The sequence below is a fragment of the Fomitiporia mediterranea genome (genome assembly GCF_000271605.1).
Source record: "Fomitiporia mediterranea MF3/22 unplaced genomic scaffold FOMMEscaffold_3, whole genome shotgun sequence".
Classification (NCBI taxonomy): Eukaryota; Fungi; Basidiomycota; class Agaricomycetes; order Hymenochaetales; family Hymenochaetaceae; genus Fomitiporia; species Fomitiporia mediterranea.
This window is the reverse complement of record NW_006760388.1, coordinates 1,061,025-1,075,562: the sequence shown is the minus strand read 5'-3', so window position 1 is coordinate 1,075,562 and position 14,538 is coordinate 1,061,025. Positions and strand designations below refer to the sequence as shown.

The following is a 14,538-nucleotide window of genomic DNA, read 5'->3' as shown; positions in this document are numbered from 1 at the left end:
TGACAACCATGTCTCACTATCACTATATAATCCCATGTACTTCATTCAGTATTCAATGTATTCGGTTGCCCCACATCTCCCATGGCTCTCCCAGAAGTCCCGCTCTGGATTAACGGCGAACGTAGGTCAGCTAGTGACCATGGCACGTTTGACGTGCGTAATCCTCTGACCAAGGAGGTTGTCGTCAAATCGGCTTCAGCTACTTCTCAAGACTGCAAGGTGAGCATGTCCTCAGCTATGTTGTCTCAGTAATGACAAAACAAAACAAAACCAATGTTCGGTCTGAAGGCCGCCGTCGAGGCAGCACAAAAAGCCTTGGACTCATGGGAACATACCCACGGGGTCAAGAAACGTGCCGTCTTCATCAAAGGTACTTACTATTGTCTCGATAATTTAATCACCTGTCGGTTAATAAAGCAACTTTGTTTATCTACAGCTGCCGAGCTCCTCCAAACCGACAAGTATAAACAGAAAATTGCCAAGCTATTACGTGAAGAGACAGCTGCCGCAGATTCATGGGTGACTGTCAGCATTACGGGCTCGTACACTTGGATATTGGAAACAGCCGGATTGTGCACGCAGATAAAGGGAGAGACCTACCCATCTGTTACGGGTCCAGGCGGACATGTTCTCGTGCAGAGAAGAGCACATGGCGTGATGTGAGTATTTGTTATTCCTCGTCAATTTGATTGGGGAATTTCGTTAACTGAGGACTCGCGCTCACGGTATCAATACTCCCAATTACAGACTTTCTATCGCCCCATGGAATGCGCCCATCAATCTGAGCTTCAGGGCTATCCTCATTCCGCTTGCATGCGGGAATACAGTGGTCCTCAAGTCATCCGAGTTTAGTCCGGCATCTCAGGAAATCGTGGTTGAGTTGATGCATGAGGCAAGCATCATTTTATTTATAAAAAAATCAAGACTATCAGTCCCGCTAATGCTGTGTGCAAAAAGGCTGGTTTACCACCTGGTGTTTTGAATTATGTTTCTATGTCAAGAGAGACATCACCTGCTCTTACAACAGAGTTGATTGGACACCCATTCGTTAGACACGTGAACGTGAGTTGGAGCCTTTCTACAAGAATTATCGTGTACGGTATCCTGAGAGCTCGGAATTCCGTAAAATAGTTCACCGGAAGCGACCGAGTCGGCAGGCTCATCGCACAAGAGGCAGCCAAGTACCTCAAGCCATGTGTATTCGAATTAGGAGGGAAAGCTCCAGCAGTTGTAAGTCCCAGTTACTATACACTCAATATTTTGAGTAGTTGCCAATGAATACATACAGGTCCTTGAGGATGCAGACATCGAAGCAGCTGCTCGATGCATCGCAGACGGCGCACTCGCAAACTCCGGACAAGTCTGCATGTCAACCGAACGTGTCATCGTCCAACGCGGCGCCGTCTCTTCACTCCTCCCGGCTCTCCAAAAACACTTCCAACGCATTCGCGCAGGTGATACCTATGCACAGAGTGGTGGCGGCGCGAGGATCCCACCGTTGATTAACGAAGGTTCTGCAGAGAGCGTGTTGAATTTGTTGCGTGAGGCGCAAGGAGAGGGAGCAGAGATCCTTGTTGGTGATTTAAAGAGAGACGGCGCGGTTCTGAATCCGCATATCGTTTCTGGTATACGGCCTGGTATGAGGGCGTTTGATCGGGAAAGCTTTGGTCCAGGCATGCTATAAACTTCACTTCTCTGGATTTGTTTAAACGCTGATTTCCTTTTTCAGTTGTGGGCGTTACTACAGTTGATACTGTAGAAGAAGCAGTTGAACTGGCGAACACGACGGATTATTCGTTGACAGCATCGGTCTGGACCCGCGATATTGTTCGTGGATTAGAGGTGGCACCACGTATTCGTGCAGGTCAGCCATATAATCGCACATATATGCCATCTTCCGAGCAAGGTAATTCACATACGTTTATTAGGACTGGTCTCAATCAATGGATCTACGTACCACGGCGAGCCAGGATGGGTGCACGCTGGCCTTGGGTACGTTCTTCTCTATACAGCTAATTTGGCTGTTAATACTACTTCTATCGTGCTCATGCTACCCACTCGACTTTCCTTTTGCAGAGGAGCAACAGGATACGGAAAGTTCGATATCGAGAACTTTACATACAAACGCGCGATAGTCGTCCATCCTGCACAGGGGACATATCCGCTTGTGGATAACCCTTAGCTGTCTGCCATAACTTCAGGTAAAATATGAAGGGTGATAGTCGCGGAATGTACACATATGTAAGGAAATCTAAGGGGACATGTAGTGTAAACATGTCATTGGTAAAAGCAGAACTTGTGCAGCTTTCCAATATATAGTATCCAATTTGTAGTGGGTCTCCTTTCGGTTGCTTTGAATGGCGCATATAGCAGCTAAAGGGAAGTGTTCTGCGCCATTGGGGCAACTTGTATAAAAGTACAATGCTTTTCATTTTCCCCGCAAGTTGTGCAGTCTATACAGCACTCAGAGCAAGTGACAGTCGTTACACATTAATAAATGCAAAGCGGTCCATCGATCACATCCTACAATCTTCCCCACATTACATGTCGTACTTGCACCAGATACGTCAGCGCCTCGCCCTCCATCCAGAACCAACAGTGCTGAATCCACTAAAAGCTCCTCCTGGACCCGCACTAGTCGGAGTCTCACCAGGCGCGAATGTCGGGCTGTTCGCGTGACCTTGGCTGAATGATGAGCGGAACGAAGACTGTGGGAAAGTAGAGTGGACTGAGAGGAATTTATTGGGTGGAGGACGATCTTCGCTGTTATACTGGAACAAAATGAATCAAAATGATGGAGAACAGCTTATGTCGGCGCATATACACACCTGAAATTCAAGACCAATCCCATCAGCTTCAGAAACGTCCAGCAGCTTCACAAGTTTCCTCCCAATACCATTCACCCGCTCCACGTCGTCCTTACTGCGTATCCAAAGTTGTATACGGTCGACCTTGCTCCGCAGACTGACGACGGCACCGCATAAATCCTCGCCATAATCATCGAATTCCTCACCGATCATCGCCATTGCGAGCCAACTCCAGCAGCGATCAAGCAAAGCCGGGTTATTCTTCATTGTTAATACCCACTTGCCACCCTCTGCATTTGCTGGGTCCTCCCACATTGGCTTGATACCGGTTTTGAAAAGATGATAATTTGAATTGCGTTCGAGCTTTGAGGGTGGCTTCAGCCAGTTGAAATATCGACAGAAGGATTCGACAGTGTCAAAATCGCCAATGACGGTTAATCCTGCCTCGTAATCGCCTGTTTCAGTAGGTGCGGGATGCGCGGCTGCGCTGTCTCCGGTTGGGGGAGGCCTAGATTTTGAATCATGGTAGATTGTCCTGTCATGATTCATGTTGTTAGACGCCCAAGCTAAAATAAGTGTGCATAAGAGGCATTTCTCACCACTTGTTCTGAAGTGGATGTTCGGGAACCTTCTGTGGAATTCCAGGCGTAGCCGGGTCCTCATACGTTTCTGGTTCTGGGGGCTTGGTCGTCCCATCGACACTGAGGGAGCGTGTCATTTGCATCCGCGCAGTGATCGCGTCGAGACTGGGGATGTTCTTGTAGCCAACTGGAGCCTTCTTCTCAGTCTCCACATTAAGTTTCTCGACCCTCTCTGTAGTGAGCGGATCGCCGCCTGAGGGGACAGTGGAAAGTGGAGAAGACGTCCCACTGGAACCAGCAGGTGATACTGAGCGAGTAGTGGGTGGATTGACTGTTGTGGAGTCTGCATTTGACGCAATTGTACTTGTAAGTGAGATTTGAGAACCTGTTCTGAGCAGTTGGGCGGCGAGTCGCGGGCGGGCAGAGGAAGACTGAGTAGATGGAGGAGCAGCGTTGCCTGATGCAGTGATGCGCGCTGCGAGCTTGTCGAGGGAGGGAGGCATGCGTGCTGTAGAGGAAACCTTGGGCGCTGTGCCACCTTCAGACGGAGGCAAAGACGATGCCACTGCGGGCGGCGTGGTGGAGGGAGAGTCTTGCTGAACGGTGGTCATCGTCGAGGACAACGGCAACGCGAGGCTCAATCCACTGCACCCGAGGCTCAGGCATAAGTACATGTATATCGTCAGGCACGTGACACTCTTGCTCTTCTTTCAGTACTTCTTGTTGTCCTCACCTAATCAACTACCTTTGATCCAGCTAAGTAACGAACTTGAAAGTCACTCAGGCTGTAGATTGCTACAATGTCGCATCTGTTAGCGAACAAGACTAAAACAGTCAGCCGCTCATGGCGCTGGTCATGGTATGAATGCACGCATGCGATTCTGTCGGTCCTTGCTAGCCTCCCTGTGCGACTCGTATAATCCACTCAATATGGCGGACTCCGCTCATGAGGCCCAAGCAAGTAAGCTCCCTCTCTTTTCATGAAATTAACAGACGATTTCACTTCACTCTGTCTCCCTTAGCAATCGTAGTTCTCGTCGAATTCGTTGCTGTCATCGCTATAATCGCCTTTCTCATATTTTTATATACACAGAGAAAGATATTCAGCGGCTTCTGGCATTTTATATGCCAGTCCTTTCGGAGGAAACCGACGTCGCCGTCAAGTAAATCAGATGGCCCTACTCAGCTTACCAGTCGCGATCTTGAAAAAGGTGTCGCCGCCGGGCAACCTGGCATAACGATGGCCTCCGGTTCTCTAACACGCGTCCTTGCCTACATACAAGGCTTGCCCCGCGAATCCGATGATTATTTCACTATGCACGAAATATCAATCACTGCCTCGGCCCGCTCGCGCGAAGTGACAGAATCAGTCCGCGCACTCACTGAAAGATCTGACGAAGGCAGTGAAGAGTCGCTAGAGTCAAACTGGATAGAGATTATCCAGAATTTCCCCGTCCCTCCTGACTCTGCGGTTCTCAGACGCATGCTAGAAGGAGGATTCAGCCATGACCTGGGTCTCGAGCTTAACTCTGGTCTCGAGCAGACTCCTGCTGGTAATAGCCAAACACAAGTCGAAGAAGTGACCTCAGCTTCTAATGTCCCAAGTCAGGACGACGATAAGGACAAAACACCAGTCTTAGCCAATGATTCTTCTCGTGTGCCACCTGCCTCTCCGCCATTGAGCAGCACTGCGATTGACTTGACAACCTCATCTTCCAAACTATGTACTTGGTTATCACATGCCGATAATGCAACCCATCCCCCTCCTGCTCCTTAAATCCTTACACAAGAAGGCCGCCTACGTTTAATGTTCACTTTTGGTACCCATTCGCCTTCGTCATTGAGACTCTTGAACGCGCCTCGTTTGCTCTCTTTGGTTCGCTATCTTGACTTGTTTCGCATCTGGTGGGCCATAATCTGTTATGTTGTCTTGATTCATACTGTACATATTGGACTTCGTGATCTTGCCATTGTATTCGTCTTCAATGCTTCTGTAATCAACTTACTGATCTTCAAGTGTACGAGATTATTCTTGAAGCTCCATTCATGAAATTTGATTCTTTGGCGCTTAGGTTTCTGTACTTGAATACGCATTGTTTGAGCACTGATGGGCCACCCTTGCATGCCCATTTGATTCTATAGCGATATTGCAAGTGTGATCCGGCCACAGACTCGGCCACACGCAAAAAGCCACAAAGGATATACATAAATATAGTGCTCAAGCTTCCCTCTCTTCAGGATTACTATCTCGCTGTCCTCTCTCCGCATTTTGGCTTGAACCTCAATCAAACATGTCAATCCGACTTGTGACTTCTCAACACGTGAGCTCAGAACTTCGCAATCCACCCTACAAAGCGTATATTGCCACTATGCGCGACAGGATCGAGTATGAATCTGCCATGTTCTTGTAGTATGTCTTTTCGCTTCTCAACCACAGGCAGAACTCCAATCTCATTTGTTATTTGCGGCTTTGTACAGTACCCATCGAGAGCGAGTCTTGGGAGAAGAAGATGAATTGAGAAGCAAAAACAAATTCACTACGTCTATAAAGCAGTTGTATCGGAACAGGATGCTCAGAACTCGACTGGAGCAGCTGGAGCGGACATATAATGCGCGCGTTAATGAGCTATTGACGATTTCTGCGCGGGTACAGCATTTACGACGATCGTTGGGTGCGGTACATGAGTATCGGGCAAAGTCAAAGTGCAGATTAGGGTGGAACAGACACTTCGTGGAGATTAAAGGTGAACTCGAATGCAGAGAAGCAGAGGAGAAGGAGATACTTGAGAGCATATACGAAGTTGCAGTAGAGATTGCAGAGTTGGGTTGTGCATAAGCCACTCCGTGACCAATTTTACATAATCAAAGCCGTTTTACTGTGTGACATGTGACGTATTATTTACGCCTGTTTTGGCCGTTCAACCATTTCGCGCTAAGGCCGTCGCGACGCAAGACACGACGCCTTCAGCAGCCACATTCACTCCCTTCGCCCCTTCCTTTCCTCTCAACCTCCAACATGCCGCACGCAGTCCGTGATTCATCATCACCCTCTCGTATACACGACGGACTGCCCTCTCCGTCTCGACCAAAACGACCCTTGAAGCGTACCGCGTCAGAAGCTTTACCTCCCACTCCGCCACGCACAGTCAAGCGCGAAAGGAAACGACGTGTCGGAAAACGCTCTATCAGTCGAACGTCAAAGTCACGCTCGCAGTCACGAGCTTCAAAACACGATAGCGAGCATGACGTATCAGATAATAAGGAAGAACAGCACTCACTGGGCGAGGGTATAGGACGGCGATTAGATTTTGGACCACTCGCAAAGAGACGTCGTTTGGAGGATCTGGACGCTAGGTTAGAGACGTTACTCGAAGCACCTGATGATGAAGAGAATCCGTTTTGGGATGGACCTTCAAAGCCCAAACCCGGTGTTACTGGAATAACGGAGACGACTGACAAGGGTGACGCGAAGGAAAGTTTAGAGAAGACCAAAAATACGGAAAAGGGTGTGCGTATACGCTCACCAACGCCACCATTGGTTTCGTTCCATGGCAAAGCACTTGCTTCTCCGCCTCCTTCAAACAGGCGGAAGAAGGGTGCTAAAGGAAAGGCGTCGGTGTCTACGGTGGAGGCGAAACCCGAGTCAGGGGTTGAGCCTTCGGCTGAAGCATCATTAGAGCTGTTGGCCAGTGCAGCAGCAGGATCATCGGCAAACGTGGAAGATGAAGTACCTCTAGAGAAGGCAGAGGAGTCGTCAACCACGGCAGTGGACAAATCGGATGAGACCGAAGAGCCTCTTCCAACCGTAGAGCTGCCTCTACCGAGTACACCAAAGAAGGGTAAAGCACGACTCGTGGATTCTCCGGTTCGAGACTCGCCGAACAATCCTTTCTTGGATGATTCGCCTCCTTCGGTATCTGGGGAACCCGCCGAGCCACGTACTACCACCACGCGTCCTGAAAAGCCTACGATTACATATATCTTGTAAGTTTGTTTGAACGATTGGCAGAGGCAGAGTTATTGACTTATTATCTCTGTAGCCGAGGGGTGCGAGCTGAGTTTGCCAATCCGATGTACAATCTCCCACCAGAGGTGCATGAGCGATCCCTTCTTCCCATTGAGCATCCAGACTTTTCTCCCGACCCTGCATGCCCGCCCAAGCTCCTTTTCACAAAGCCTCGCAGACGTGTAGCATCACCATCACCCACGCGAAAGGGCAAGTCCAAAGGCGAAGCACGTTCTAAGTCTGCAGCACCTTCCGGTAGTCGTCCTGATAATGAATGGGACGACAGTGATGACGAAGCTGAACTGCACATTACTCCGCCGAAGAGGCTTTTCCATTAGTCGCGACGCGTTGATCGTTCTTCCTTATTGTCGATATATGCCCTGTTCATCTACTTTTCGATGATGCCCAACGGTGATTCCAGATCGTTTGCCCCTTTCATAATGATTATCCGCGACGCATCCCGGACCATCAGCGCTCCATTAGCATCCCACGTCGATAAATCCGTCATGTAACCAAGTCCACGCATTCTTTCCTGCATCTCATTGTCTACCTTACGATCCGCGCGATACCTCTACTCCTCCTCTCCCTCTATGCTTTAACATACACCGAACGCACCAATAACCACGCTTCTCGCTTTGGCCATGACCTTTTGCTTTGTTTATAGGCCTTTTCGTAGTACAATATTTGACTTGAAATTCTTGCTTGAAACCCGTATTGGCGTACCATTTTCTTTACATTAGTTCATGATCTTTTTACATGTTGAGATGGCCCTTTCCTTCCTGTCATCTACTTTCCATAAAGCGTTTGATTGTATTAGATATATGCTGGCTCTTTCTCTTGCAAATGTCAGAATTCTTGCATACGGTGGGGGAAAATGTCACGGTTGGACGAGACAATTATAATCCATAGCAATTTATTTAGTCTCTGTACCAGCAGAAGATCTGGTACAATACGTACGTACATACTGTATAACGGTTGAGAATAATGAATGGAGAACTGGAAGCTAAACAGGGTAACCGACCTCTCGGGTGGGGAGACAATAAGTGTAGTTACGAATGTAAGGACGAATATTGTACAATATCAAGTGATTGTAGTAGTGTAAGTTACAAGCCAATTTCATCCACGGAACAAAATTAGTCCAAAAGGAGAGCATAGATGACTAGTGATAGTATTGTAAAACATAATTGAAGAAGACGGGTGGTGAAAAGTTAATGCAAAGTACAGCATAGCATATAGGACGGTAAGATGGAAACAAGTGAACCGAAAACTGGAAAGGAATAATGATTAAGACTTAACTTCATCTAAATACGGAAATGACGGAAACGACGAGACCTGGAGCAGTTAGGCCTCCGCTGACATGGCCTCTTGTCCAGTCCCAATAATCGGATGCATCTCCAAGTGCTCCGAGGGCAGTGACTCCGAGGGCACAGACATTTCCTTGTTTGTGACTCCCGCGGTCGGTGGTGGCGACATGATGTCCTTTTGCACCGTTGGCGTATCTTGCTTCGTCGAGGATTCGGGTGCAAGTTGCAGTACGCCTGGACCCACCGGCCCGTAACTCGATTTTCGCGGGGCAGACTTTCCAGATGCCGCAGGAGGGCTAAGAGGAGACTTGTCAAGTGCAGCAGCGTCACTTGCTATCGTAGGCTGCTCCAGGACCGATCTAACAGGCGTCGGAACTGCCACGCCGCTAGCCTCCCTAGGTACTTGAGCCGACTGAGGAGGATTTGCAGATGCAGGACTTGCAGCACCATTGGTCATAGGCGCGGTCGGTGGGGGCGTCAGCATTGGAGTATTGGTTTTTGCGATCCCTACCGGAGGGGGTAAGGGAGGAGTAGCAGGCAAACGGAACGGGGAAGGAATCGCAGATCTTTGTCCAGCTGCGTGAGAAATCGGCACTAATACAGGTCGAGGGAGAAGGTGCGGAACAACGAAAGGTACTGGTCTTTGCGCACCCCCACCGTTATGTGGAGATGCGCCCTTTACTGGTATGCCGTCCTTACTGGAGTTATACCCGTGTTGAACAACATGCTGAGGATAAGTAGGTCGATAGAATGATAGCGGAACAGTAGTAAAAGGCCCGACCATCGGCGGCGAGCTCGACGGCGGGATTCGTACTCCTGGCGAAGTTGACGATGAAGTCGACAGTATCTTGGTTTCAGCTTTGCTGGTTCGTAAGGAAGTCAGTGGGGTCGGTATAACTAGTCTCTGGGACGGACTCTCTGGTCCTGTCGTTGTACTCGCTGGGGTCTTGACGGATAAAATGTTATGTTTAGATGAAGGAAGAGTGTCTGCAGAGAGACCAACATCCGCCATTGTACTTTCGTCATCGTCATCGTCATCAGAACCGACGATCTGATCCCAGTCAACTGGTTTTAGGGCCGGTGGTGCATCCAATGCCGAGCGCTCCTTAGCTCGTACTCGAGCGTTGTACGGAACGGGGTCCTCTGAAGGCTCCCTAGTGACCGGCATGGAAGGACTCTCATTATTTTCTGGTTTCCCAGCTTTGTTTCTTTTCAGCCATCTGCAGAAGCATCATGACATAAGCAATCAGAGTGACTTAGCAATGTAGAGCACTTGCACACACCCTGTTCTTTGCTCGCAGATTCCTGCGTGCTTTAACCAGTTCTGCGGGCTATAAGAAACATCCCGGCGCATTTGAATCCAGCGGTCACACATTGCACAAAGAATCTTATCCGGTTGAACTATCTTCGTACGATCATCGTTCTCGAGTTCCAGTTTTCGCGACTCTTCCGAACGATGCATGCGCTTGCCAGTGTCGGACACCTTTGGCTCACTGGTACTTTGAGGAAGCGGCACAGACCCATTTCGGGTCGGGGTGTTCGTCCTGGCACGGAGATTTGGCATGCTCCATGTGGGTTGCTGCTTTAGTACTGGTACGGCTTTCGTCTCTGGAGGCTTTCCGTAGTCTATTGATGAGATTGTCGGTTCAAACTTGCCAATGAGACGGCCTAATTCGATGTATCCGAAATGGCCATGTCCTAATGTTTCAGAATCGTCAAGGTCAATGATCTCGACAGGTCTGAGTTCAGGTGGCCCTTCCTGAGCTTCAGGTGCTTTCCCTTCCCAGCTGAGCGCCATAAGTCAGGTCAGCAGAAAAAACGCTTTTCATGAAGAGTACGTACTGCGACTTTCCTTTGCATCTCTCCGCGTGTCGCAGCCAGTTACCACGAAGAAATCCGGTAGCCATGTTTAGCCTAATCCAACTGTTGCACATCTTGCAGAAGACGCGTCCGGGCTCGACGTCCCCGAGTCTCGGGTCAGCGCGTAGCTGAGCTTCCCGTTCTTCGTCTGTCATTTTGCGTATATCATTACTATAGAGCGACATGTCGATAGAACTGGGTTCCTTTTTTACAACATCTTTAATCGGAGTGGTTACGGGTGCTTTGTCCTCGTTTCCTGTAATCGACAACGTCGGAGTCTGGGGCAGTCTTTGAAAATACATCAGATAAAAGAATTGGTGAGCATTGACACAAATGCTCCATACCCGTTCCTTCTTTCGCACTTTCGCTTATGCTTGAACCAGTTATACGGAACGTACTCTTTTCCGTCGCGAAGCTTGATCCACTGTTGGCAAATTCCGCACAAGACTCGGTGTGGTTCTACAGCTGCGGAGCGGCTATCGTTAAGCAGAAGACTGCGCCTATCGACAATCCCAGACCTCTCGACGACAAAGGATGGAGTGTCTGAGTCGCCATTGACAGTAGGCGATGTTTCATACATTCCTGGAGTGTCAGCAACAATAGGTGCCGTTAGCTCCGGTGCACTAAAATACAGTTAGACAGTTCAAACATAAGAGCAGCTGAAGAAGGGCAAGACGAACCCAGATCTTAATGCACATTTCTTGACGTGCGCAAACCAATTATGGGGATCGTACTCAGTTTTGTTTTGAAGCTTTACCCATCTATCGCATAGGCCGCATCGAGCACGGTGTTTTTCAATCGTCTTTATCCTCGGATCCGCCTGCATTCGCGCGAGACGTTCTGCAGCAGTCGACCGTTTGCGGACACCCGGTTCAGCGGAATCTGTAGTCTCGGGCACAGTTACCACCTCCAAGTTTGAATGTTCCTCCTCTTTAACCACGATCGGTGCTTCCGTTGACGCTTGATTGTTCAAGCTGGAATCCGAATAAAATCAATAAATGTGCAGAATGCTTCCTTGGTGTACGCGTACCTTTTCCTCATTTCACATCGTCCGATGTGCTTGTACCAATTATAGGGTGCATATTCCATGAACTCATTGAGCTTCAACCAGTGCTGACATAACTTGCATTGTATGCGATTTGGTTCAAGGGCACCGACCCGTGGGTCCCCGAGAAGTTTTGCTCTCCTATCTTCGGCCGTGCTTTTAACCATCTTGGACATATTAATGTGCGATGGGGCTGACACAACTGAGTCAATCGCAGCATCAGGTGTCATTGACGTAAAATTGGCCGTGATAGACCCGGGCTGGCTTGGGACACTAACGGGAACCGTGTAGATCGAGGTTGAGGCGTCACTGGGAACAATGGGAGGGCGAGACGCTCCAATTGCGCTCAGAGGCGTCCTGATCGGTGGCTTCATTGGCCTATTTAATGATCAGTTTAGACCATATAAAAACTGGTGGCTCTGGTCTTACTTATCAATCTTTTTACCGCAACTCGATATATGTCTGTACCAATTGGAGAGCGAATAATCCTTCTTTACGTGCAAACCAACGGTGCGATTACACAACTTGCAAGTAACGTGCTGTGGCTCAACGTTTTCACACCGGCCATCACGTTCAAGTTCTGCCCGCCGTTCCTCTGAAGTGCTCTCATCCTTGAGTTTAGCGGAGGACGTAAGTTTCGGAGGGGCTGTCAAATGGATGACCAGGGCTGGTGCCGAAGAAGGCCCGGCTTGTGGTTGCTCCGGCTCGACATTCAGTGACGATCGGTCTGCTTCGATTTGGAGAGTTGCAGTCGCACGGAGATCCGACGGTAATGTCGAATTATCCTCGAGAATCCCACTGTAAGTTAAGACCATCTAAAGTCAGTACTTGCTAGAATTTATAGAAAAGTTCACGCACGTGCTACGCTGTTGACAGAGTGAGATGTGCTTACGCCAATTCCAGACATCGTATTCCTTGTAAGACTGAAGTTTGATCCACTGATCGCAGACGCCGCAGAGGACTTGATGTGGCTCAATAGCTGTAATGCGAGAATCTGCACGAAGTTCCTCTTGGCGTTGATCCGTCCCTTTTGTGCCTCTCCTCGCATCCCTCGCGCCCCGACCTCCAGTCTTATCTGAGATACTCAGTGTGGTTCTAGGAGATACAAGCCGTCTGCATCATAAAGCTTAAGTTGCAACTCACAAACGAGATAAAAATAATGCATTGGACGCACTGCTTAGCAGCTTGACGGGCACTACAGCGTTCTGCATGTCGAATCCAATTCGATTCCACATAGTCAACTTCCTTGTATAGCTTAATCCATTTATTGCACATTTTACAAAACACTTCGTTCGGAAGGACATCACCAGTTCGAGGATCGTTCACGAGGGCTTGTTTACGTTCCTCTGCGTTGCGGCCTTTCCTCCGTTTCGTACCAGCGGAGAAACTGCCAGAAGCTGAGAAGGAGTTAGACAGACCGCCTTCTGTAGGTCCTAGTTCTGGATCAGGGTAAAACAAATCGCAAACGTCTTGCGGTTCGTATTTAACAACCTGATCAAGGGCGCTAGACAAACTGGATATTCAGGACAAGACATCATTGAGCATATAGCCATACTCACATTTCCGGCACGCTACCGTCAGTATCCGCGGAGTTTAGCTGGTCCCCGAGCAAATTTGTGCCCAATGCTCTTTGATCAGTCTGACCCTCTCTTATTCCCAATTCTGAGGGCGCATGCAAATCTCCCGGTTTGTCTAACGAAGAAATAGGTGTAAAAGCCAGTTCCACACTTTGCAAGCCACTGTCCGCAGGCTGGAACGTATCGCTTCCCCGATGCTGGGTGAGACTCAAGCCTGTATTTAATCGGGTATCAGACGGGCTGGGTGGATCTTTCGAAAGTGACCGATCTGAAGCCAGAATACTAGCATGTCTGGAGCCATGATTCGCTGAGGCATCCATACTGGTAGTTTGAGTAGTGGAAACATCTAAACCTTTCTCTACATGTTGTGGAGACGGCTGAACCACAATCGTTTCGGACGCCACAGGAGCAGATACCGAACTTAAGAAACAGTTACCCTCCAATCGGCCTGCCCCAGAGACAGGTGCAAGAGTCTGCAGTGCTGCTGAATTGGACAGTACCCATCCATTCTTTACTTCGCATTTCTCCGCATGTCGGAGCCAATTCCACAGGTCGTATTCCCTCGTGTTATGAAGTTTAACCCACTGGCCGCACATTTTACAGAGCACGACATGTGCTCCGGGCTCCTTACAACGTGGATCGTTCTCAAGTGCACTCTGCCGCTCTACGGTTGTTTTTGTCGGCCGTCGATGTGTAGGTTTCTCTCCAGGTCCGGGGTTGAGGAGTTCCTTCAGTTGTGGACTGAAAACGGGACTGCTAGTTGCGTTTGGAAGTTTGGATATCGGCGAAGTCGAGGGAGGCGGAAGCGGCGGGGATGAGATGGATGTGAGTGCTTCCGGCGGTACGAGCATTGCGGGAGTAAGCGAAGGGATTGTCAGAGTGAATGCATCCCCCGGCTCTGCTTGAACACGAGCTTTCCAACTGCACCACGGTAACGCAATACAACATTTACTTTTGAGTAACAACCATAAATCTGAAAATTTTACACGCACGCTGTACGAGGTTCGCATTTCTCCGCATGAGTTCTCCAATTCGCTGGTGAGTAGTCGGTATGTTTAAATAGTTTCACCCAGTGACCGCACATCCTGCAAAGTACCTGCTGTGGTTCCACGGCACTTATACGATCGTCATTGAGAAGAATAAGCGCCCGCTCCTCCAGGGTAGACTTAGGTAATTTTCTTTGCCCGCCTTTTCCGAGTCTCTTCTTTGATAGTAATGCGGCATCTGTGGTTGAACTAGGATAATGAGATGATTCAAGGAAAACGCATACATGCCGTCAGTAAAATAGTGATACTCACTCTTCCTCTAATTTAATCCTCTTTGGGGGTGGTGGCTGCACACTACCATCCACGTCGTCA

The 14,538-nt window shown here is 49.0% G+C and overlaps 7 protein-coding genes across 7 annotated transcripts; 4 read left to right on the top strand and 3 right to left on the bottom strand.

The window, feature by feature from the left end:
• Window positions 1–74: 74 nt before the first annotated feature.
• Window positions 75–2,374, top strand: FOMMEDRAFT_17750 (aldehyde dehydrogenase). Its single transcript, XM_007263538.1, has 10 exons — window positions 75–219; window positions 289–370; window positions 437–659; window positions 748–892; window positions 958–1,062; window positions 1,132–1,230; window positions 1,289–1,673; window positions 1,730–1,864; window positions 1,929–1,992; window positions 2,077–2,374. The coding sequence occupies exons 1-10, from the start codon at window positions 82–84 to the stop codon at window positions 2,180–2,182; spliced, it is 1,482 nt and encodes a 493-aa protein (XP_007263600.1). The 5' UTR covers window positions 75–81; the 3' UTR covers window positions 2,183–2,374.
• Window positions 2,375–2,567: 193 nt separating this feature from the next.
• FOMMEDRAFT_78379 (translation initiation factor eIF4e) lies at window positions 2,568–3,891 on the bottom strand (the record flags this gene model as incomplete). Its single annotated transcript, XM_007263537.1, has 3 exons — window positions 2,568–2,771; window positions 2,829–3,342; window positions 3,407–3,891. 3 exons carry the CDS (start codon window positions 3,889–3,891, stop codon window positions 2,568–2,570), a joined length of 1,203 nt encoding a protein of 400 aa, XP_007263599.1.
• A 427-nt stretch (window positions 3,892–4,318) lies between these two features.
• Window positions 4,319–5,165, top strand: FOMMEDRAFT_152762 (uncharacterized protein; the record flags this gene model as incomplete). The annotated part of the gene is made up of 2 exons (XM_007263536.1): window positions 4,319–4,349; window positions 4,411–5,165. 2 exons carry the CDS (start codon window positions 4,319–4,321, stop codon window positions 5,163–5,165), a joined length of 786 nt encoding a protein of 261 aa, XP_007263598.1.
• Window positions 5,166–5,679: 514 nt separating this feature from the next.
• On the top strand, window positions 5,680–6,224 carry FOMMEDRAFT_152761 (uncharacterized protein; the record flags this gene model as incomplete). Its single annotated transcript, XM_007263535.1, has 2 exons — window positions 5,680–5,798; window positions 5,867–6,224. The coding sequence occupies 2 exons, from the start codon at window positions 5,680–5,682 to the stop codon at window positions 6,222–6,224; spliced, it is 477 nt and encodes a 158-aa protein (XP_007263597.1).
• Window positions 6,225–6,355: 131 nt separating this feature from the next.
• FOMMEDRAFT_17748 (uncharacterized protein) lies at window positions 6,356–8,008 on the top strand. The gene is made up of 2 exons (XM_007263534.1): window positions 6,356–7,372; window positions 7,429–8,008. Exons 1-2 carry the CDS (start codon window positions 6,405–6,407, stop codon window positions 7,730–7,732), a joined length of 1,272 nt encoding a protein of 423 aa, XP_007263596.1. The 5' UTR covers window positions 6,356–6,404; the 3' UTR covers window positions 7,733–8,008.
• A 431-nt stretch (window positions 8,009–8,439) lies between these two features.
• Window positions 8,440–11,449, bottom strand: FOMMEDRAFT_17747 (uncharacterized protein). The gene is made up of 5 exons (XM_007263533.1): window positions 11,239–11,449; window positions 10,903–11,181; window positions 10,541–10,846; window positions 9,982–10,485; window positions 8,440–9,918 (listed from the first exon to the last, which is right to left on the bottom strand). Exons 3-5 carry the CDS (start codon window positions 10,741–10,743, stop codon window positions 8,736–8,738), a joined length of 1,890 nt encoding a protein of 629 aa, XP_007263595.1. The 5' UTR covers window positions 10,744–10,846; window positions 10,903–11,181; window positions 11,239–11,449; the 3' UTR covers window positions 8,440–8,735.
• Window positions 11,450–12,028: 579 nt separating this feature from the next.
• On the bottom strand, window positions 12,029–12,643 carry FOMMEDRAFT_77932 (uncharacterized protein; the record flags this gene model as incomplete). Its single annotated transcript, XM_007263532.1, has 2 exons — window positions 12,029–12,214; window positions 12,509–12,643. Coding segments are annotated over 2 exons (321 nt in total), but the record flags the coding sequence as incomplete, so codon positions are not given.
• Between the last annotated feature and the right edge of the window lie 1,895 nt (window positions 12,644–14,538).